Below are 26,495 nucleotides of genomic sequence, written 5' to 3' on the forward strand. Positions count from 1 at the left end.
CAGTTTTCGTTTTATGGCAGAAAATTGCGTTTTCCATGCATAATCTATACAAAATCTGTCAATCTTGCACAACCTGTAGCGTGAAAATAAGCCCCGTGACCCATTCTTTTTATTATTTTTTCCAAAAAAGCATGATATAAACTACATTTTGGCAAATTATTAAAAAATTCTATGGATTATAATTTAGACACCCCATCTACCTTAACTGCCTGGTATCGATTGTTAGTACAAAACAGTATGAAGAAAGTAATGAGGAGCTTTAGGCATGTACATTCCTTTTTCAGGGAGGAGGGTGGGGAATTGGTTTAATATCTCCAGAAGTACATGTGTAACAATTAAGGGAAGTTTTGCATTACAAATATTTTGTCCATCAAAATAACCCTTTCTCTTATGCGCCAATTGGGACTTTGTTGTGACATTTTAATTGGTGACGTATTGTTTTATTTGTTTACACACTACATCAGATTCTATTCGCAAACCTCCTCGTGCGTTAAGACAAAGATAAATAAAAAAAAACATCAAAGTAAATAAACAACCCTTTACTATATATTCTAGTATCACTCGTCAAGTCACTAAAACGAATACAAGAGGATCTGGATGGGGGTCGTTCATTTCCTTATTCTTTCTTTTTTAGACTATTTTTCTATGCATTTATTAATTTGCCCTTTATTCTGCACTTTTTGCCCATTATTCTCTATTAGGTAAACCCAATCCGGACCCTTTTACAAAAATACAATATTATTTGCCAATTAGGAATCCCCAAGGGTAATTTACAACACAAACATAACCTAACAATGACATAAGGATTTGGTCGTTAAATAAATTGATCATCAATTCTCTTGAATACATCAATATACTGGTTTGATATTATCTACAAACTCCTCATAGATACCAGAATTAAAATGGTGTCCGTTACAAAAGACTTATAAGTGACGCTCGAATAAAAAAAGTTTAAAAGGTCAAATAGATATCAAAGTTGAAGTGCATGAGGACCTAAAATCTATGTTTTCATATAAAAACCCTTACTGCAACAGAAAACAATACAGCTTCAAAAGAATGCTGGAATTTTCACAATTGAATGCCCGATACAGTATATTGAAGAAAACGAAAGGAAAGTATTATCATATATACAAATACAAAAATGGAGGTTAACATATTCCTCAACTATACAAGCAAATACAGTTCATCGCCAATTTGATTCCACAATTTGATCCCTTTAGAGAAATTGGTAGTGCCAATTTTCCTTGTATCCATTTTACCGTCATGGTCATTTCCAAAAGTCAATGAATCTTGAATAAAATGTATGTTCATTGCATCATGTAATTACGTTGATGATCGTATTTTTCAACATGCATTTAACATGTGATTAATGAAAGTGTAAATAATTACGAAAAGGATCTAAATCAATTCTAGGTCAACATGTTTAAGGAAGTCACAATCTAAGTTTTAGCATTATTACTTACTGCATAAACTGGAACCTAAATATATATAGAGAGAAACTGAAGATGAATATATATATATATATATATATATATATAAGTGCCTATAAATAGCAGCACATGACATACAAATCTATGGGAGTGTGGATTAATCAGTACAGAGATTAATTCAATTACACAAATAAAATTATAGATTGCCTAACAATGTAATTTTAACACACTATTTAGTATGTAAATATAAGAATGTTTAAAATATTTACAAAATGATGAAAATAAACGCAATATTTCGCTAGACTAACTAGCTTTATCAAGCGTGCATCTATCCAGGTGAAATCGGATGTAGATGATAAGAAACTTTTGCAGCTCAATGTATATGTTGCACTTGAATTTAGCTGCCTTGAAAATAATACATAATTTGGATGAAGTTCAAGATTTTTACAAAATTGGTAGTTGAAGTTAGCAACGTCCATTGGCCAATATTACAGAATAAAAAGGACGATGCTGTGTAATAAATTATTCTTTATCATTCCTGTATCTTTTCTCATCTTTTTCGTTAAGACCATCAGGTTCTAAAGATCCACCAACTCCACACTTTAGAACCTGATGGTCTTAACGAAAAAGATGAGAAAAGATACAGGAATGATAAAGAATAATTTATTACACAGCATCGTCCTTTTTATTCTGTAATATTGGCCAATGGACGTTGCTAACTTCAACTACCAATTTTGTAAAAATCTTGAACTTCATCCAAATTATGTATTATTTTCAAGGCAGCTAAATTCAAGTGCAACATATACATTGAGCTGCAAAAGTTTCTTATCATCTACATCCGATTTCACCTGGATAGATGCACGCTTGATAAAGCTAGTTAGTCTAGCGAAATATTGCGTTTATTTTCATCATTTTGTAAATATTTTAAACATTCTTATATTTACATACTAAATAGTGTGTTAAAATTACATTGTTAGGCAATCTATATATATATATATATATATATATATATTGCTAGGACCTAATGTTGTTCAGATCAGGGCATTCCCTTACATGTATATTTGCAAGTGAATCAACTACCGAAGTCACCTATCAAACATGATGTTGCTTAAGGTAGCACAATACAAAGATTTTTCACTCCCAATCATACAACTTTAAACTGATGTAATTACTTTCATCCAGCTCTAAAATTCTTAAATGAGGAACCAAAATAAAGAAGAAAGATTAATCTTTCAAATGGTGATAATTTCATTATACATGTAACATAATTATTCCATAATTGATTATTATGTAATTAGTTGCTAGATTCGGATGTTCACATTTGAATGAAATTAGCTTCTTTGTTATTCATAGCATTCCAAAATTTTTGATAGATTCTTGTGCAAAACAGTTTGACCTCCAAAACCGTGTCCCAGATTTTTCCTATTGTATTTCATTTTCTCCTAACCCTTCAATTAAGTTTGCAACCTTCTTTCATAAGAAATCAATCAATTTAATTAGGTATAAAATTTGTTTTATTGATGTTTTTGGAAATCTGAAACATGGTTTTGAAGATAACTGTTCAAGGAACAATATGTGCTAAAATCAGGCATATATGGCACCTGTCTACGAGCTAATTTCAGTTAAAACTACATTCTCATGACAAAAATGTATGTGTCACATTTGAATAGATAAGGATTTTTCTATTTGAACCTCATTTACTTCAATATAATTCACACATGTACCATGGGGATACTTCAGGATTGGCCTTTAATCATAAATCAATTAGGTTTTGACCAGTAAGAAAGCATTCTATTTCAGCAATTCTAAATATAAAAAGTAAATGCACACCCTGTGCATCAAGTACCAGATCTGGCGGGAGAAGTTATATCATTATTGACACTGCCTGTAACCGAGTACGGCAGAAAGTGATTTTCCCCCGATTATAGTACTGATTTTCCTCGATTTTGTACTGATTTTTCATGATAAATTTTACACTATAGTTCTGTTATTCAATTTAAGTAGCTTGAACTAATCAATTGGTTAAAGATCATTTATTCTGTCTGGTCAGCAGTCATTAGTAAGTGATATCCTGAGGTGGGATTGCTTTGAAGTTACATCATGACCTTCCTTATTCTTTGTTTTGATGCTGTTGTAGCTGATTTGAGTAAACAAAAATCTGTTTTAATCTGCTTTTAGAAAACTGGGAATATAAATTAGATTTTTTTTCATGAAATTTTGTTCAAATATAATAATCTGAAAAATGCAAGTAGAAATTTGGACAAAATAAGCATTTAAATGGGAAAAAAACTAGCAATTAAACTTGAGCTTTGGTGTACAGATTGTCCCCGATCAGCTTGTGTTGATTACAGATTTTCCCTGATACCTATACAGATTGTCCCCGATTTTGAAAAAGCTAATCCTTCAAAAATAAAACTAATATGTGGATCTTCATATACACTTAGGCATGTGTATAAATAAAAAATAGTGGAATATATGAATAATTTTCCTGCAAACCTGTAATTCTACAATTTTATATATAAAATTGAATTAGAGATTTTTTTGTTCATTGATATTTCATTGGTTGGTTCAGAAACTTTAAACAGGTTTCTTCTTGCTTGGGGTTCATAACTTACTGTTTGTATATTTCTGGATTCATAGTTTGGCGAATTTGATAAATTGTCTGAAATGGTTAGAGATTGTGATGATTTGCCTTTTTTGATAATCTTTTGTGGTGTATTTGTTGATAAGTTACAAATTATAATTTTTTCATCTTGTATTTTAATAAAAGTTTTTCCTTTTCTGTCAAGAAGTTCTGGAATGAATGCATGGTATGTTAGCTTTCACCACCCTCTTCAAGTCTTCTCCAAATGACAAGTTTTTCAGATGGATGTGTCTTCTGATGGTGAGCTACTATTTCTTCAAAGATGACATTTTTAGAAAGCTATCAAAGCTATGTTGATATTTTTTTGCAAGTAACAGTTAAAAATAAAACTTAGAATGAACCTTTTTCCTTATGATACTATAAGAGAAAATCGGGGAAAATCTGTAATTAACTTCATCTTCTCTGGGACAATCTGTACACTGATAGTGGACAATCAGTACACTACATCAGAAATTGAAATCATATTTTTTTTAGTATTTTCCTAATCTCCGTAAAAAAGTACTCCCAGCTCTAAGTTTACTTAATTTGCACATTTGAATAAGTATTCTATAATTAAAGAAATAACATTTAGATATTTGAATAATATAAGAAAATCACTTCCCATGACTTCCTTGCTTCGGAAAAGTTTCTATTTTTAGGATTGGTCATTAAAATCCATATTGCCCATGGGAGGTCAATGATAAAAATGTATGAATGAAAAGGAAGGTTGCATAATTATTGACACAGATTTTCATTAATTCATATATAATTACCCTTTTGATGTTCTCTACATAGGAAAATCGGGAAAAATCAGTAAACAATCGGGGAAAATCAGTACTGTAATCGGGGGAAAATCACTTTCTGCCGTACTCGGTTACAGGCAGTGATTGACCTTGCTGTAAGTCAGTTGCTACTGATATGGTAAAAACTCCGACCACCTGGATAAACATCAACCATTAATGATCACAGAAGTTTAATTACACATTGAATTTGCATTTTTCAATATGGATTTTTTATTCAAATAGTACACGAAACAATATATTTTGTTTTTAACATTTTCCCAAAAAGTAAGTTATCATGGATGTGTACATAAAATCATCAGTTAGTCAGTCTAGAGGATTCTTATGGGGGATTTCTAGAATTATAATTGTATACAATAAAAGTATGGTGTTTTACACAAAGTAGAATTTTCTAATGTTTGTATAGTTTGAAAATAAAATATTTAATTTTTGTTTTCTTTTAAAAAGAATTCCATATTTACACATTCTCCTAAAGAAAATCTGATATAAATATCAGCATTAACATCAGCAACATTAATTGTTGTACAATTATATTTGTTTAATATCTGTACATTTATATTTGATTCCCTCTATAGCTCCAAATTATTTTTTTGTTTTTTTTCTCCTGACAGCTCCAATAAAGAAATATCTTTTTATTTGGATTTCATTATTTTCTTTTTTTCTATAAACCCCGAATTCAACCTCTTTTCTATGACTGTTATCTTTATAGCAGGTCAGTGGTCATAAAGCTATCAAATGATTCTTTTGATTAACCACAAAGTACTGCCCACATGTTCTTATTTGTATCATTCAGACACGTGCATTTGTTTATAAAACTAATTATCATCAAAACTCTTTAACAGTGCAAGATATGGAAATTTATTTTTTTCTGTGGTTTTGTAATATTAAGAAGTAACAAAAACAGTTGAAATGAAATTTTGATAAAATTTAGTTGCTTTTGTATTGTGATACCTTTAATAAGTATCTTCCTTAGCACACATTAAATATTCGTATTGAATGTGCTTGTCAACTTTGAAATAAATCATTTGCTAATATGATATAACAATTACTTAGTATGTGAAATTGGTCATTAGGTTCTTAGTATAGGCATCTGCTCTTTAGTCGGGTTGTTGTCTCTTTGACAAATTTCCCATTTCCATTCTCAAATTTATTATTAAAAATTAACACTTCGGACGCAACAAATTTATGATCTATTATTTCCATGATATATACAAGGATGTGTACCGTAAAAACATCCCTTTTGTATAATAAGAATGATGACACAAATAACACAGTTTTTGATTTATGAAATTTATGAATATTCAAATTTTGATAGAATATCCACTTTGTAATTGAAGGGTCCTGAACCCTTAATGTGAGAGTCCCCCAAGGCCACTGTTTGGACAAGAAACTTGTATACGTTTGTGTGCTCTCACCAATATTCAACTTCAACAGTTTCCGAACTAGTCAACGGGTTGATGAAAGTTTATCACTTAGTCACTTACTTGAAATTTTATTCCAACAGAAAACATTTGGTATCTCTGCAGGCAAAATAAAAAGTAAACAGGCCATTAAGATGGATGCTGTTGAGTCACTAACGTACTTAGTTTTACTGTAAAGACAAAACATATCGGTTGCTATAAAGGATTCATGAGAAACTTCATGAAATGTCTATAGATCATGGGAAAGAAAATGAAACGGAGGAGCATTAGAAAGTCGTAGACTAAAATAACTAAGCGCTTTTATAGTAAATGTAAATTAAGAAGTTATTGCGATGTTTTAGTAATGCAAAAAAAATGTGACGGTATCATGTTCGCAATGATTAGTTCTTGATTTATAATTTCAGACGTGATTTTCCTTCATAAGTTTTCTGTATTCGCTTTAGTTAGATCTATAATTTTTGCCAGAGGTTAATGATTCGCGATACGTTTGCGCGAACAAAAAAATCCACATTTGCGTTCAAATGAAACGATAAGACCTAACAATTTACATTCATACAAAAGTCGTCATTGCCATTGTCTTTTGTGGTATTCTCTGGTAATCACAGAGAGAAGATAATTAAAATATTTATGAAGTGCAACATCAGCGACAGTTAAACGTATGAATACACATAAAACATACCGTTTTCAGTGCGTACGTCGCGCATTCTTGAATATTTGTTTAAAAGAAAAGGTTCCAAACAAATTTAAAGTATGTGTATAAGACATCGTGAAAACAATCGATAAGTTTGCACACGCATAAGGTTTCGTGTGTTTTTTACTGTGTTGTAAAGCTGTTAAAGAAAAAAAAAAACAGAAAGTAAGATGTACGTAAATACTCGTGATACATGTAGCATTACTTCCGATTTTCTCAAGGTAATCCTTCGAAATTGGTAAAACTATTAAACACAGATATACTTACAATCCAAGTGACCAGCCGTGAATATCAGGAAGATCACGGAAAATCCACAGTATTGCTAAACAGATAAATACTATCAACACTGTTATTTCTGCAAAACTAAAAGTATAATAAAGTAAACTATTATTGGAATATTGCTTCCAGAAGGACCTTTTAAGATTTACAGTTATACATTTACGGCATGCATCATTATTCTGCAGTTTTTAAATTTGTGTGTTTGCCTTTTTTCATCTTTACTTTTTTAGTTACAAGTCTTTCGTCTCCGCATTTTTAATGCAGCGCTACGTTCGTTGATTTAAAAAAGAATGCTTTCTTTGATACTTTGAGCGTTTATAACAACAGTCGCTTTTGTGTATATTTTTAAAATTACTTATACATTGTACTATCATTAACTGTACCAATTTTACTAAACCAAATGCGCATTTCGACAATAAATGTTTCTTCAGTGATGTTCGAGGGCAAAGTATTTGAAAATCCAAAACTTATTCAAAAATAAGACAAGAGCCGATAAAACCAAACAAGAGGCTCCCAAGAGCCTGAATCGCTCACCTGAAAATTTTTGCTTAAATCTTTCATTAATGATTATTTTTGCTTTTCAATATATATTAATGAGTGGCTTAAAAATGCCATTTAAATGTTCTTTGTATCTGTCATATTTTATTCTAAAGCAAAAAAATGCATTTACCCCTATGTTCCATTTTAGCCATAGTGGCTATATTTCTTGACGTACAAGAAAATAAAATACAAAATTTATACTAGATACTCTGAAACTCATTCAGCCCAATTTTGTCTGAAATTGATTCAGCAGTTTCAAAGGAGAAGATCTTTTAAAGTAAGCAGACTAGATGAACAAATTGTAAAATAAACAGCTGCGCCATGAGCGCATGATACGCCCGTCGTCTTGTGTGTGAATTTTTATGCAATAAGCATAAATAGTTTCTGACATACGGCGTGACATGCGAAAACCCCCCCTTTTTTTTTAACAAAAACTCAATATCTCTAAAATATAATTTTGAATAAAAACCAAAAAGTATACAGATCTTTGGATTAATATAACTAAGAAGTGTGTAAAATTTTAAGCAATAATCATAAATCGTTTTTGAGATTTGGCGCGACATGTGAAAACCCCCCTTTAAAAAAAAAAAATCAATATCTCAAAAATAAAATTTTGAATCAAAACCAAAAAGTATACAGATCTTTAGATTAACATAACTAAGAAGTGTGTAAAATTTTAAGCAATAATCATAAATCGTTTTTGAGATACGGCGCGACATGTGAAAAACCCCTCCCCCTTTTTTTAACAAAATACTCAATATCTCTAAAATAAAATTTTGAATCATCACCAAAAAGTATACAGATCTTAAAATTAATATAACTAAGAAGTGTGTAAAGTTTTAAGCAATAATCGTAAATTGTTTTTGAGATACGGCGCGACATGTGAAAAAAAAAACACACACCTGTTTTAGTTACTAAGTCCCGTAACTCAAAAAGTTTTAATCTTATTTTCACCAAAAAGTATACAGATCGTTTGACCATCATAAGAAACAACTATGTTAAGTTTCATGAAATTTGGATAAGTCATTCTCAAGTTACGGTGCGATATGTTTACGCCGGACAGACAGACGGACGGACAGACGGACGGACGCCGGACATTTGTATAACATAATACATTTTTGACGGGCGTATAAAAATTGTCTTTAAAGGGCAATAACTCCTTAAGGGGTCAACTGACAATTTGGTCATATAAACTTATTTGTAGATCTTACTTTTCTGAACATTTTTGCTGTTTACAGTCTATCTTTATCTATAATAATATTCAAGATAATAACCGACAACTGCAAAATTTCCTTAAAATCATCAGTTCAGGGGCAATAGCCTAAAAATCAGATACCCGATTCGGCTGATAATATCAGGGCAGGTAGACCTTGACCTAATGAATTCTTTAACTTCTTGTTAGATTTGCTCTAAATGCTTTAGTTTTTGAGATATAAGCCAAAAACTGCATTTTACCCCTATGTTCTATTTTTAACCATGGCGGCCATGTTTTTTGACGAAACAAAAAATAAAACACAAACTTTATTCTAGAAACACTAAGGATCTTTCAGCTTAAGTTTGATTGGAATTGGTTCAGTACTTTCAGAAGAGAAGATGTTTGAAATAGTTTACATCGGACGATGGACGACGACTGACGCCAAGTGATGCCGAAAGCTAAAAAGTACAAAAAGTATAGCTAAAGTCGTAATAAGCATTTATATTTTTGATTTTAAAATTTGCTGATTCACAGTAATCTAAAATCATCGGCTTTGGACAAAATATGTAATGTTTTGTTGAATAAAAAAAAAACATTTAAAATGTGAATAAATATTAGAGAGTCTGGTCTGCTTTTTTGTTTTCTGTTTTGTATCGATCTGATGAGTTAATCCTTTTTTCAAATGATTTTAAACAGTTTTTTATTATGTTCTGCTGTAGCACCACTGTAGTGAGAACGTGTCGTAAACAATTAAACATACTTTTCTGCATTTTTATTGACAATTAATTTGCAAGTTTTTCGATTGTTCAACATCCTAACATGACTTCCCGAAGATTAAATTTATAAGGAAGCAATTAGCCATTTTCTATCAAAAAAGCTGCGGCGGCATATGTGTTTTACAGTTTTATTCGCTACCATTGTCGCCTATGTAAATAATTACTTCATTTAAACCATAAACAAGGCCGTACGGTGACCTATAGTTGTTAATTTCTGTGTCATTTGGTCTCTTGTGGAGAGTTGTCTCATTGGCAATCATACCACATCTTCTTTTTTATAATAACCATGTTGATAAAATTTCAAAAAAAGACATAATTTACAAGAAATGTAAACGTATTAAATTAATTTTATTAAAACTATCAATTATCATATTCTTCAGTTATGAACTATGAGACAAAGTGAAAAAATCTGAATTAAGATTGACATTTCACTGTCAATTTTATACTGACAAAAATAAATATACGTGAAGTAATTAATGTAACTAAACTCACGTAATTTCTCCCAGTTTTTTAACCTCCTTATCTATTGCTATCTTGATGGCTTTAGATCTACTTCTGTTTGCCTTGTTCAAACACCTGAGAAATGTTAAAGGTACACAATGTGATTTTCCGTCAAAATACAAATATTGTTACTTACCTTAATTCACTCTTTTTCGAATTTCATTGACCGGATGTCATATATTTCACATACATGTATATAAATATATATCAAATTATTATTTCTGTGACTGCATCTCACGATCCTTTACGTCAGATAATTTAGCTTATCTGCAATCAATTCCATCTTCATGCCTAATATATCATGTACTGTGTTACAACTCTAGATTCTACTGACGATGAAAGGTAACACTAGGCCACCGAAAGCTGACTTGTTTTTGTAGTCTAGCTGGCCAAGTGGTCTAGAGCGCTGGACAGATTGCAGGCGGTGTTGTCACGATATCCCAAAAGCATGAGTTCGAATCCCGGCGAGGGAAGAACAAAAATATGCTTCCGCAAATTTTAACATTGGTGTGCTGATATTTAGAGTAATTATGAATATAATATGTGTTTTCAGCCGTGTATCACCTTCACTGGTGGATCTGTCGTAGAGTTGTCACTTGTTTAGACGTACTTATCGAATAATTATTTCTGTGACTGCATCTTACGATCCTTTACGTCAGATAATTTAGCTAATCTGCAATCAATTCCATCTTCATGCCTTATATATCATGTACTGTGTTACAACTCTAGATTCTACTGACGAGGCCATCGAAAGCTGAATTGTTTTTGTACAGTGTAGGTGGCCGAGTGGTCTAGAGCGCTGGCCACAGTGCAGACGGTGAAGTCACAATATCCCAATAGCATGAGTTCAAATCCCGGCGAGGGAAAAACAAAAATTTGCTTCCGCAATTTTTCAGATTTAACATTTGTGTGCTGATATTTAGAATAATTATAAATATTCAGTTCTTATATATTTCGCGGAATGTCGACTGCTGCTACGGGATTTTGTAACGGTTTTTTAACTATTCATTCGGGACTATTGAAATTCATCTCAATTATCAACGTCGATTCCAGAGTCGTTCGAAAACACACATAGTCTCATCAGACGATCGACAGGATCATGGCTTAGTCAGGCCAATTTGCGATGGAGATCTGGAAGGATTAATTAAGGACACATACACAAAATCGGTCGTCCGAACTGTTGAAAAGATCATTTCCGACTACATTAAAGAAAAAGACGGCGATCTAAAAAAACTAAGAGGAGTTACACGAGGTGATAAAAACAACTGTTCTCAATTCCTTTTCGCTATCAGCAGTATCAACAATTGTTCTGAAAATTTTTACTTTCAACAAAAGCTATGACAGATCACATGAATTCGTTTAAATTGTTGTGCTGCTGTTGAATTTATTCTGTGATTTTGAATAAAAAAAATTAAGCTTTACACTTACAATTGCCTGCTTGTTCTTAGAATGCATATTTACAATAGGATAATTGTCATCACTAGGTGACCGTTATCTCTTATAAATGTAAAAATGAAAGAAAAAAAATGAATTTTGGTTAGCTGTTTAGTTCAGTCCTTGGCATAACTTTATGTGTGTTGTCTCTTTCGGTATAATTAAACACTTACTGACTGGATATTTGTGGAATAGTAAGCTACACCTCAGGGCAATAGCCGCACCTCGGGGGACAATAAACTTACTATTCCACTCGTACCCAGTCATTAATTATAAACTATATTACTAAAATAACGAGGTCCATTTGTTTGCCGGCATGACGTAAAAACGACAAATCAAATAATTCAACTTTATATACAACGAATAGAGGACAATTGTGTTGTTTAATAATTACACCGTCCCAAGCCCTTTTATTCCCCATATAATTAATATTACCAATAATTAACATGTTCCGGGTCGACGACAAATTCAGAAAAGCTCGTCCAACGCACGAAATTTAAAAAGTGTTGTTTTCATTTATTGGCACAGTATATATAAAGAAGTTTATTTGCTTTTGTTTGCTGATACTATACCCTCGAAACTGACAATGGCATTTTATCGTACAGTTTTTTCTTAGGTCTTCTTTATCGATAGTGTTATTTTTGCCATTGAACACAAAACAAGGACGTGTAAGTAGTATATGTACATATTTATCGACAATTTGTTTTCCTTTGATCTTACTGCCTCATATTTTTAAGATCATGGACATGACTTGATACTTTTATTTTTTGATACTGACTTTATCAGCTCGAATATTAGCTTTTGCGGTCTCGCTTGATACTCTTTTTGATAAAAACAGTATCAAGAACACCAATTGTTATTCTATATATATCAGTAAATCATTTACAGAACTTACCACCAAAGCTAGTAAAATTTATTTTTTATTTTTTCTTCCCTCAAAAATTGTTATTAAAACCAATCAAATTCATGGATCGTAAAAGTACGGGAAGTTTTCCAAGTTAACATTTTTTATTTGGTTAAATATCATGTTAAGGAAGAGCAGCACATGACGTCATTCCACTAAATATACTCACCCACATCGAATGAAAAGTAATTGAATCCAAAACCATGAAACAATGAGCATAATGAGCGATAATAAAAATGCGAATCCCATCCAGTTTGCAAACGTTATTCCTGAATCTGTGCCTTTTTTAACCGCATCGTACTTGCTGAAAAATTATCTGCAGATATCATGTACAATGTATAAAGCAACGATATATCCAGTCAGTATATATAGTAAAAACGTCGAAAGCATGTATTAAATCAACCGTTGTCAAGTGATGTTGGAAAGTACATACTAGGATTGAAGTCACGTGATTGGGCTAATATGGCGTTAGCATCCTAGGTGTGTTCTTACATCATTTGGATATTATGATAACATACGTCTACATAGCATATTATGACATATCGACACGGCTATCACCCGTTGGACCATATCAAATCCTTTTCTGGAGTCTCGGGCTGGTATTGGAGTCTCATGATGATATACGGGACCGACATTAAAAGGCAATACATGTATCAATTTGTATATAAATCTATCCTCGTTGCATGTAAAACATTATTTTCGCAATCGGTTTTTCACAAGTTTGTTTGGTTGTATGTATGTTTGTTATGTTTTAATTCCATTGCTGTTTATCATCGCATAAGTCCAGAATCGAAGTAATACACATTCCTATATACGTGTATCATCAATACACAGGTCGATAATTTATTTGAAATATTGATACTGGATTCAGTGACCATTTCCAATGAGTGACTAGCAGAATAAACATGTGTACTAGATTTTTTAGGTTTTGCTATTATGTGAGAATTCTGTTGTTTTTGTTCTTCTCACAGTTTACATGTATATTAGCATTACATTTATTCGCCGAAATAATTGTCTTTCTGAATATGCAAGAAACATTTACCACCGAACGTTAAGCAAGTATCAATTAATCAAAAATTTGCATAAATACTTTACTCATATGATAAGTTAGACTTTAACAAATAGAAAAGGGAAAAAAAATATTAGAGTACAACCAACAGAAAGTTCCCTACAAAAATAATCATAATAACATTTACGGTACCATTTTTAATAAATTATATGTATGGTTTGACAATTGGTGTCTCTTCAATGATGATAGGGATCAAAACTTCTGAATATCTCAAACCTAAAACAAACTGTTAAAATCGGACCAAAAGTGAAAATAACTCGTACAAGGATACAGAGTTATATGCATGATGGATAGCAAATTTTATACTAGCAATATGGTACAACAAACAAGATGTCTTGGTACTAACGCTTTTTGATTTTTGATACTACGTTTTTTTTTAATCTTTCTTTGAAATGGAGTAAATGACGTCGTGTAAAATTTATCTAGATTTCAACTCGCCTAAGGAAGATCGGGTGTATACCGCCATCTTGGTTTGTAAAATAGCAGAACACAAGCGGTCTAGATCGTTCATGAAATGTGCAGATTTTGAGGTTTGTTAGACTTTTTATCTCAATGAGCAAAACTATGTGTTTTAAACAAAAATTCTACTGTTTTTTACAATTACAAAATGTTTTTGGTTTGATTCAATGTATTGTAACTGTGCAATATAATGGTATATAACTCGGATTATACTAATTTTATTAATGAATGTGTTTTGAATTTACCCATTTTATTTTGTTCGAGAAAACGAGTCCCATGACCCGAAATGATTTGTTTATATTTTGAAAGAACATTATAAAAGCTATCTTTTCATATTTCATCTGAAAATTCTATTCTTAATTTCTTTTTATCACACAAAATTTAGTTTTCCTTATCAAAATCTGACAATCTATATTCCCAACTTATAGCTTTAAAAACAGCTCCGTGATCCATATTTTTTTTTTATATTTTTGAACAAAACATGATACAAACTACATTTTGGCAAGTTATTAAAATATTCTATCGATTCAAATTTAGTCCTCCCATCTACATGTACCTTAAAAAGGACGATAAAGAATGATTTTGTAACCTTATATTATGTAGTTGATATATATATTCCTTTGTTACGATTTGAAATAATGTAAAATATAGATAGACATACTCATTTGCAACTGCCTGTAAAACAAGGTTCGGTGGTGTACCAACAAGCGTTGCAATTCCTCCAGTATTAGCGGCATAAGCGACGCTAAGTGCAAATGCTTTACTGAGCCTCTTTATTTCTTCTGATTTACGTTGTGTCGTTTTCCTAAAAATCAATCACAACAACATCATGGCATGTAACTTGTTGTGAACTCTACTGTAGTGAGGGCCCCTATGTGAACATGTGCACCTTGCTATGGAATGGTTCACAATGGCCACCGTTACCATGGGAACAGCAAAAATGTGAAACAAAATCAAAACTCTAGAATTTTGTTATTAAATCTAACCTATTGAAAGTTTATGCAAATGTTGCTTTTGATGTCTTGAGGTACCAACAGTACTTAGACATTCCAAACTGGCTGCCATTGCCATGGAAACTGGAGAAAAGTTTAACATTGTCACTATGGGAAAAAACATTAAAGCAGCATTTTGTTAAGGAATATTAGACCAAACACATAGAAACTTCATGAATATATAACATGGCATAAGTCAATGTTGCAGCTGTTGTTGGAATTTTCGACATGGACACCGTAACCATGGAAACAGCAAAAATTTCCAAAAATTTCCAAATGTTCGAAACTTAATGAAACTTTAAATAAATGTTCACTGGCAAGTAAAGATGACATTTTTTACCTTGAACTTTTCCGAATGGCCGCCGTTGCCATGGTAACTGCAAAAATGTGAACAATTTAAAAATCTCCAAACTTCCAGATAACTTGTGATGTATTTACGTGCATTGACTGTTAAAAACTTTTAAAATAGCTGCAGTTAAGGGGCAATTTGGGAAGGGTGCCATCCGCTATTGCTTGCAATGGCAAATCTAGTCTTACTTGTATTGCTTACGAATAAATTCATTATTATAATGTAAAAGAAATAACCGTATACAAAACGAAAACTATACATATGTACGTTCATTATATTTTCATGTTTTTAAATGGTTTAAATCGTTTTACAGTACATGCATAAATGGATGTTGGATGCTGGATGTTAGATGTGTACTGATTAGTTTTAGATGCTTTATCTTTTTATTAGTTGTTATTGGCTTTGAACTATCAGTCAATAACTGCCAGTACTCTCAGATCTGTTCTTAGTGTCTTTTTTGTTGTGGGGATGTATAAATACCCTGCCACGTCAGGTCTGTGTTTTTGTTAGATTTTTTTCTTTTTAACTGATTGTATAGTGTGTTCTTATGTTGTACTGCTACACCACTATCCCAGGTTAGAGGGTGGGTTTGGCGCCAAAAAACTAGTTTAACCCCACCACTATCTGTATGTGCCTGTCCCAAGTCAAGAGCCTGTTATTCAGTGGTTGTCTTTTGTTGCTGTATATCATATTTGTTTTTCATCCATTGTTTTATACACAATTCAGGCCGTTAGTTTTCACGTTTCAATTGTTTTACATTTGTCAGTTCGGGGCCTTTTATATCTGACTATGCGATATGGGTTTTGTTCATTGTTAAAGGCCGTACGGTGACCTATAGTTGTAAACTTCTATATCATTTGGACTCTGGTGAAGAGTTGTCTCAATGACTTTCATACCACATCTTCTTATTTTTATACCTAAAGCATTACGCAGACAAACAAGTAATAAAAAGAAGCAACACAAAAAAAACAAAAAAAAACAACACAGATACAAAAAAAAACTAATGTGACGTTGGTTCATTTCGGTCATTTTTGTTTTTCGTAAATTGTTTTGTTATAAATTAGGCCGTTAGTTGTCTCAATTGAATTGTTTCATATTTTTCATGTCGGGGCCTTTTAAAGCCGACCACACGGTATGGGGTTTTCTCATTGTTGAAGGCCGTACGGTTGCCTATAATTGCTTACATCCACTTCATTTGAACTTTGATGGGATAGTTGTCACAATGGCAATCATACCACATCTCCATTTGTTTTATATTAATGCCATATATCTTACTTGTTTACCTCTACAAAGTATCTGGATCAAATGTCTCATATCTTACTGATTTGATTGAACATGTTTACACGAACAAAGTTACTGACTTAAATGTCTTATATCTTACTGTCGATTTGAAAAAAAAAACTCATCATAGATACCAGGATAAAAATTTTGTACGCCAGACGCCCGGTTCGTCTACAAAAGATTCGTCATTGACGCTCTTAAAGAAAAGGTTTAAAAGGCCAAATAGAGTTCATGAATAAAGAAAACGAATACATGAATAACGTAACTGCGAAAAATGTCTCATAAAAAGTAAAATAACAAAAATACCGAAGGAAAATTCAAAACGGAAAGTCCCTTATCAAGTGGCAAAATCAAAAGCTCAAACACATCAAACGAATGGAAAACAACTGTCATATTCCTGACGTGGTTCAGGGTTTACCTTGTGTAGAAAATATTGGATTAAACCTGGTTTTATAGCTAGCTAAACCTCTCACTTGTATGACATTCAGTTAAAATTCTATTATATTGTCAATAGTGTATGAGCAAAACGAACAGACATAACATAAAAAAGTCAAACATCGGGGTACAGCAGTCAACATTGTGATATTAATCACTATAAAAAAAAAACATCTATAGTTTACTGGTTCGATTGAATACGTGTATTCAGAAATTAGTGCGTGCATTTATTATTGCGAATTTTGAAGAATGGATTAAAATGCAAAATTAATTATTGCGATTTCAGGAAAATTTGCATACAGTATAAGATTTCAGAATGCGAGTTCTTATTGCGAACTTCATTCATTCTCATTATTCGCACTAAGAAAAGCCTCGCAATAATTTCTGAATTTACAGTAACTGAACCAAATGTCTTACTTCTCATCTGTTGTACTTGTTCGATTGAACATGACTGTCTACACTAATATAGAAACTGAACAAAATCTCTAATATCTTACTAGTTCGACTGAACATGTCTACACGAACAAAGCAACTGAACTAAACGTCAAATATCTTACTGGTTTGATTGAACATGTCTACACGCACAATGTAACTGAACTAAATGTCAGATATCTTACTGGTTTGATTGAACATGTCTACACGAATAAAGTAACTGAACTAAATGTCAGATATCTTACTGGTTTGATTGAATACGTCTACACGAACAATGTAACTGAACCAAATGTCTAGTATATTACTGGTTTGATAAAACATGTCTACACAAATAAAGTAACTGAACTAAATGTCTGATATCTGTCTGGTTTGATTGAACACGTCTACACAAATAAAGTAACTTAACTCAATGTCTCATATCTTACTAGTTCAATTGAACATGTTAACGCAAATTAAGTAACTGAACTAAATGTCTGACATCTTATTTTTTTGATTGAACAACTCCACACAAATAAAATAACTGAACTAAATGTCTGATATCTGTCTGGTTTGATTCAATTCGTCTACACAAATAAAGTAACTGAACTAAATGTCTGACATCTTACTAGTTCGATTGAACACGTCTACACGAATTAAGTAACTGAACTAAATGTCTGATATCTGTCTGGTTTGATTGAACACGTCTACACAAATAAAGTAGCTGAACTATATGTCTCATGTCCTACTAGTTCGATTGAACACGTCTACACAAATAAAGTAACTGAACTAAATGTCTGATATCGATCTGGTTTGATTGAACACGTTTACAAATAAAGTAACCGAACACGTGTACGCGAACAGAGGAACTGAACTAAAGGTCTCATAGCTTACAAGTTTGATTGAAAGTTTCTAAAGCTAAACGAACAAAATAACTGAGTTAAAGGTCTGATATATTACAAGTTTGATTGAAAATTTCTAAAGCTTAATGAACAAAGTAACTGCACTAAATGGCTGGTATCTTTCAAGTTTGATTGGAAACTTCTAAAGCCAAACGAACAAAGTAACTGAACTATAACTTAATCGATGGAAATGAAGAAACCAAACCAGTACCTCGTGACTTATAAATACTAATACTGGAACCTTGTTCGTCCATTTGCCAAGGCATTTTCTCTAAAATTACAGTATACATTGTACTCATGACATCTTATTCAGAACACCCATTTTATGAATTAAGGAAAAGATAAAGGTACATGTTAGTTGCAATCTTTGTCATTGATAATGACTGAGTGGGCTGCTTGTACTGCAATAAATTACCCCCCCCCCCTTTTTTTTTAAATAAATAAAAATGTTCCGCTTAAACAGCCAAAATGTATACTTCATTTAAGGAGTGGGTACCGTTTTATTAATTTTTTTATTTGCTTTGATTTGGTAAAATTGACAATCTGGTTAGAATACAGATCCTGAGTCCACGCTCCTCCCCTTGAAGCTAATTCATCTTTCCTGTCAGATAATTATCATGCACCAACATAGGAAATTTCTGCCTTCAAATGTTATGAGATGTGTTATGACAAAACCCATCCTTGAAAGGTCTCCAATACGGCAAGGTGGTCACAGTGTTGTTAGGTCCTTGTTTCATTGCGCAGATTGGAGGCAGAATCTGTATTTAAATCAGATTGGGGAAAATGTTATGAGATGTGTTATGACAAAACCCATCCTGGAAAGGTCTCCAATACGGCAAGGTGGTCACAGTGTTGTTAGGTCCTTGTTTCTTTGCGCAGATTGGAGGCAGAATCTGTATTTAAATCAGATTGGGGAAAATGTTATGAGATGTGTTATGACAAAACCCATCCTGGAAAGGTCTCCAATACGGCAAGGTGATCACAGTGTTGTTAGGTCCTTGTTTCTTTGCGCAGATTGGAGGCAGAATCTGTATTTAAATCAGATTGGGGAAAATGCAAGGCATATATTAATTTAAATAAATATAATGATAATAATTACCTCTGTGTATCACTAATTTCAATTTTGATATCCTTTTCACTGATTGGTCCGTTCGAATTATCTTTCTTATCTGAGACATTGTTTGAGTCATCATCTGATAAAATAAGACATTGTATTTTAAACAGGGATACACGAACATGCACTGCCAATCGTTATCATGCTTCCAAACCCTCATCATGCACGTGAATATATATGGAATTTCATGCGGGATTCCACTAAAATCCAACACCGAGTTACGGCTTACTTACAATGTTTTACCGTATATCGGATTAGTTTTGCGTCAGTTTTTGTTCGCGATTATTCCTAGTAAAGGACAAGTTGAAGTTGAAAAATATTTTCATGACTGTAAGTACAATATATTTAAATGATCCTTTTTTGCATTGATTTTTTGAGATATTTAGATAATTTTGAATCCGCAAAATCAAAAATACATTAATCAAAAATTTAAAACACAAAAAAATCCGATATACGGTATGACTTTTAAACTTACCACTACAAAACCGATCATCGCAGTTATTTTCCAAGTTTTGATGATTTTCATATCTATTTGACAACATAAGTGTTTCTTCCGATACTTCTACCAAAATACAGTAAACATAGTTTAAAGTTTGGAAGACCGTCACCATCACAACTAGCCAATTGTTTTCAGGCGAAACTGTCACAACTGACTGTAAGCAGTATTTCATTTGTGATGTTTTATATTCGATTAATTTAAAAGTGTGCATTATGTACAAAAAGGAGACATTGTGAAACATTACGATTGGAAATGTGAGAATATGAAATTAACGTTTTTTTTTTTAGCATTTTCAACCATTACATACATGGTAACTGAAAAATTAGAAATGAATGGCAGTAACTAATTGATGGCCAAGACTACTAATATATATTTTTTTCTGCTATGGAACAACATTCTGTATTTCTCAAACTTAAAATTTATGAAAAATAATCCAACCTGATTCAGCTATTTTCATTTGATCAACAACAGCTGTGATAATGGGTAACATCATAGATGTTGTCGCTGTATTACTGATCCACATAGACAGAAACCATGTAGGTACCATTAATCCAAGAAGCAACCTACAATAGAAATATTACTGGTACCATCAATCCAAGGAGCAATCTAGAAGAGACACATAACTGGTACATTGTATCATAAATCTGAAAAGCCAACCTATAGCTAGAATTGAAATATTTCTGGAACCTCAAATTAAGGAACAACATATAATAGAACATATAACTAGTACCATCAATCACAAGAGCAACTTAGAATAGAAATATTATCAGTAACATCACTCAGATGAGCAACCTGGAACAGAAATATTACTGGTGCTACTATTAAGATGAGCAACCTAGAAAAAAAAACATTACTGGTACCATCTATCCGAAGAGCGACATAGAATAGAATTATTACTGTTACCATCAATCAGATGAGCAACCAGGAACAGAAATATTACTGGTGTCATTATTCAGATGAGCAACCTGGAACAGAAATATTACTGGTGCCATTATTCAGATGAGCAACCAGGAACAGAAATATTACTGGTGCAATTATTCAGATGAGCAACCTAGAATAGAAACATTACTAGTACATGTACCATCCATCCGAGGAGCGACATAGAATAGAAACATTACTGTTACCATCAACCCCAGGTACAACATAGAAAAGATACATTACTGGTACGATATATCCAAGGAGCAACCCAGAACAGAAACATTATTGTTACCATCAATTCCAGGAGCAAGCTAGAAAAGAAACATTCTTTGTACCACTTATTCAAGGGACAACCTAGAACGGAAACATTACTAGCTGTTACCCCAATCTAAGGAGCAACTTGAACAGAAAGATTACCGGTACCATCAATTCGGGGAGCAATCTAGAACAGAAATATTAATTTTATCAGCAATCACAAGAGCAACGTTCCTGGAACAGAAACAAAAATGATACCATCAATCCGAGCGAGAAGTAACCTATTATACAGAATATTATTGGCATCATCAATCCAAGGGGCAACATAGAATAGAAACATAACTGGTACCATCAATCCGAGGGGCAACCTAGAATAGAAACATAACTGGTACCATCAATCCGAGGGGCAACCTAGAATAGAAACATAACTGGTACCATCAATCCGAGGGGCAACCTAGAATAGAAACATAACTGGTACCATCAATCCAAGGGGCAACATAGAAATACAACATGTTGGTACCATCAATCCGAGGGGCAACCTAGAATAGAAACATAACTGGTACCATCAATCCGAGGGGCAACCTAGAATAGAAACATAACTGGTACCACCAATCCGAGGGGCAACCTAGAATAGAAACATAACTGGTACCATCAATCCTAGGGGCAACCTAGAATAGAAACATAACTGGTACCACCAATCCGTGGATCAACCTAGAATAGAAACATAACTGGTACCATCAATCCGAGGGGCAACATAGAATAGAAACATAACTGGTACCATCAATCCGAGGGGCAATCTAGAATAGAAACATAACTGGTACCATCAATCCTAGGGGCAACCTAGAATAGAAACATAACTGGTACCATCAATCCAAGGGGCAACATAGAAATACAACATGTTGGTACCATCAATCCGAGGGGCAACCTAGAATAGAAACATAACTGGTACCATCAATCTGAGGGGCAACCTAGAATAGAAACATAACTGGTACCATCAATCCGAGGGGCAACCTAGAATAGAAACATAACTGGTACCATCAATCCTAGGGGCAACCTAGAATAGAAACATAACTGGTACCATCAATCCGAGGGGCAACCTAGAATAGAAACATAACTGGTACCATCAATCCGAGGGGCAACATAGAATAGAAACATAACTGGTACCATCAATCCGAGGGGCAACCTAGAATAGAAACATAACTGGTACCATCAATCCGAGGGGCAACATAGAAATACAACATGTTGGTACCATCAATCCGAGGGGCAACCTAGAAATACAACATGTTGGTACCATCAATCCGAGGGGCAACCTAGAAATAAAACATAACTGGTACCATCAATCCGAGGGGCAACCTAGAAATAAAACATGTTGGTACCATCAATCCGAGGGGCAAACTAGAAATACAACATGTTGGTACCATCAATCCGAGGGGCAACCTAGAAATAAAACATGTTGGTACCATCAATCCGAGGGGCAACCTAGAAATAAAACATGTTGGTACCATCAATCCGAGGGGCAACCTAGAAATAAAACATGTTGGTACCATCAATCCGAGGGGCAACCTAGAAATAAAACATGTTGGTACCATCAATCCGAGGGGCAACCTAGAAATAAAACATGTTGGTACCATCAATCCGAGGGGCAACCTAGAATAGAAACATAACTGGTACCATCAATCCGAGGGGCAACCTAGAATAGAAACATAACTGGTACCATCAATCCGAGGGGCAACCTAGAAATAAAACATGTTGGTACCATCAATCCGAGGGGCAACATAGAATAGAAACATAACTGGTACCATCAATCCGAGGGGCAACCTAGAATAGAAACATAACTGGTACCATCAATCCTAGGGGCAACCTAGAATAGAAACATAACTGGTACCATCAATCCAATGGGCAACCTAGAATAGAAACATAACTGGTACCATCAATCCTAGGGGCAACCTAGAATAGAAACATAACTGGTACCATCAATCCAAGGGGCAACCTAAAATAGAAACATAACTGGTACCATCAATCCTAGGGGCAACATAGAAATACAACATGTTGGTACCATCAATCCGAGGGGCAACCTAGAATAGAAACATAACTGGTACCATCAATCCGAGGGGCAACCTAGAATAGAAACATAACTGGTACCATCAATCCGAGGGGCAACCTAGAATAGAAACATAACTGGTACCACCAATCCGAGGGGCAACCTAGAATAGAAACATAACTGGTACCATCAATCCAAGGGGCAACATAGAAATACAACATGTTGGTACCATCAATCCGAGGGGCAACCTAGAATAGAAACATAACTGGTACCATCAATCCGAGGGGCAACCTAGAATAGAAACATAACTGGTACCACCAATCCGAGGGGCAACCTAGAATAGAAACATAACTGGTACCACCAATCCGTGGGGCAACCTAGAATAGAAACATAACTGGTACCATCAATCCGAGGGGCAACCTAGAATAGAAACATAACTGGTACCATCAATCCTAGGGGCAACCTAGAATAGAAACATAACTGGTACCATCAATCCAATGGGCAACCTAGAATAGAAACATAACTGGTACCATCAATCCTAGGGGCAACCTAGAATAGAAACATAACTGGTACCATCAATCCGAGGGGCAACCTAGAATAGAAACATAACTGGTACCATCAATCCAAGGGGCAACATAGAAATACAACATGTTGGTACCATCAATCCGAGGGGCAACCTAGAATAGAAACATAACTGGTACCATCAATCCGAGGGGCAACCTAGAATAGAAACATAACTGGTACCATCAATCCGAGGGGCAACCTAGAATAGAAACATAACTGGTACCACCAATCCGAGGGGCAACCTAGAATAGAAACATAACTGGTACCATCAATCCAAGGGGCAACATAGAAGTACAACATGTTGGTACCATCAATCCGAGGGGCAACCTAGAATAGAAACATAACTGGTACCATCAATCCGAGGGGCAACCTAGAATAGAAACATAACTGGTACCATCAATCCGAGGGGCAACATAGAAATACAACATGTTGGTACCATCAATCCGAGGGGCAACCTAGAAATAAAACATGTTGGTACCATCAATCCGAGGGGCAACCTAGAAATATAACATAACTGGTACCATCAATCCGAGGGGCAACCTAGAAATAAAACATGTTGGTACCATCAATCTGAGGGGCAACCTAGAAATACAACATGTTGGTTCCATCAATCCGAGGGGCAACCTAGAATAGAAACATAACTGGTACCATCAATCCTAGGGGCAACCTAGAATAGAAACATAATTGGTACCATCAATCCTAGGGGCAACCTAGAATAGAAACATAACTGGTACCATCAATCCGAGGGGCAACCTAGAATAGAAACATAACTGGTACCATCAATCCGAGGGGCAACCTAGAATAGAAACATAACTGGTACCATCAATCCTAGGGGCAACCTAGAATAGAAACATAACTGGTACCATCAATCCTAGGGGCAACATAGAATAGAAACATAACTGGTACCATCAATCCGAGGGGCAACATAGAAATACAACATGTTGGTACCATCAATCCGAGGGGCAACCTAGAAATAAAACATGTTGGTACCATCAATCCGAGGGGCAACCTAGAAATATAACATAACTGGTACCATCAATCCGAGGGGCAACCTAGAAATAAAACATGTTGGTACCATCAATCCGAGGGGCAACCTAGAAATACAACATGTTGGTACCATCAATCCGAGGGGCAACCTAGAAATAAAACATGTTGGTACCATCAATCCGAGGGGCAACCTAGAAATAAAACATGTTGGTACCATCAATCTGAGGGGCAACCTAGAAATAAAACTTGTTGGTACCATCAATCCGAGGGGCAACCTAGAAATAAAACTTGTTGGTACCATCAATCCGAGGGGCAACCTAGAAATAAAACATGTTGGTACCATCAATCCGAGGGGCAACCTAGAAATAAAACTTGTTGGTACCATCAATCCGAGGGGCAACCTAGAAATAAAACATATTGGTACCATCAATCCGAGGGGCAACCTAGAAATAAAACATATTGGTACCATCAATCCGAGGGGCAACCTAGAAATAAAACATGTTGGTACCATCAATCCGAGGGGCAACCTAGAAATAAAACTTGTTGGTACCATCAATCCGAGGGGCAACCTAGAAATAAAACTTGTTGGTACCATCAATCCGAGGGGCAACCTAGAAATAAAACATGTTGGTACCATCAATCCGAGGGGCAACCTAGAAATATAACATAACTGGTACCATCAATCCGAGGGGCAACCTAGAAATAAAACATGTTGGTACCATCAATCTGAGGGGCAACCTAGAAATACAACATGTTGGTTCCATCAATCCGAGGGGCAACCTAGAATAGAAACATAACTGGTACCATCAATCCTAGGGGCAACCTAGAATAGAAACATAATTGGTACCATCAATCCTAGGGGCAACCTAGAATAGAAACATAACTGGTACCATCAATCCGAGGGGCAACCTAGAATAGAAACATAACTGGTACCATCAATCCGAGGGGCAACCTAGAATAGAAACATAACTGGTACCATCAATCCTAGGGGCAACCTAGAATAGAAACATAACTGGTACCATCAATCCTAGGGGCAACATAGAATAGAAACATAACTGGTACCATCAATCCGAGGGGCAACATAGAAATACAACATGTTGGTACCATCAATCCGAGGGGCAACCTAGAAATAAAACATGTTGGTACCATCAATCCGAGGGGCAACCTAGAAATATAACATAACTGGTACCATCAATCCGAGGGGCAACCTAGAAATAAAACATGTTGGTACCATCAATCCGAGGGGCAACCTAGAAATACAACATGTTGGTACCATCAATCCGAGGGGCAACCTAGAAATAAAACATGTTGGTACCATCAATCCGAGGGGCAACCTAGAAATAAAACATGTTGGTACCATCAATCCGAGGGGCAACCTAGAAATAAAACTTGTTGGTACCATCAATCCGAGGGGCAACCTAGAAATAAAACTTGTTGGTACCATCAATCCGAGGGGCAACCTAGAAATAAAACATGTTGGTACCATCAATCCGAGGGGCAACCTAGAAATAAAACTTGTTGGTACCATCAATCCGAGGGGCAACCTAGAAATAAAACATATTGGTACCATCAATCCGAGGGGCAACCTAGAAATATAACATAACTGGTACCATCAATCCGAGGGGCAA

At 34.3% G+C, this 26,495-nt stretch overlaps 1 protein-coding gene across 1 annotated transcript in view; it reads right to left on the bottom strand.

Moving 5' to 3' along the window:
• Positions 1-26,495, bottom strand: part of LOC127711482 (Na(+)/citrate cotransporter-like) — a 51,872-nt gene that overhangs the window by 13,927 nt on the left and 11,450 nt on the right. The window contains exons 4-10 of the mRNA XM_052217550.1: positions 20,541-20,665; positions 19,589-19,682; positions 14,784-14,927; positions 12,764-12,898; positions 10,248-10,331; positions 7,233-7,328; positions 6,338-6,444 (exon numbers count right to left, since the gene is read on the bottom strand). Of these exons, the coding sequence (XP_052073510.1) occupies positions 6,338-6,444; positions 7,233-7,328; positions 10,248-10,331; positions 12,764-12,898; positions 14,784-14,927; positions 19,589-19,682; positions 20,541-20,665 (785 nt within the window). The remainder of the gene's footprint in view (positions 1-6,337; positions 6,445-7,232; positions 7,329-10,247; positions 10,332-12,763; positions 12,899-14,783; positions 14,928-19,588; positions 19,683-20,540; positions 20,666-26,495) is intronic.

The sequence above is a fragment of the Mytilus californianus genome, unplaced genomic scaffold, assembly GCF_021869535.1.
Source record: "Mytilus californianus isolate M0D057914Y unplaced genomic scaffold, xbMytCali1.0.p SCAF_8, whole genome shotgun sequence".
Taxonomy (NCBI): Eukaryota; Metazoa; Mollusca; class Bivalvia; order Mytilida; family Mytilidae; genus Mytilus; species Mytilus californianus.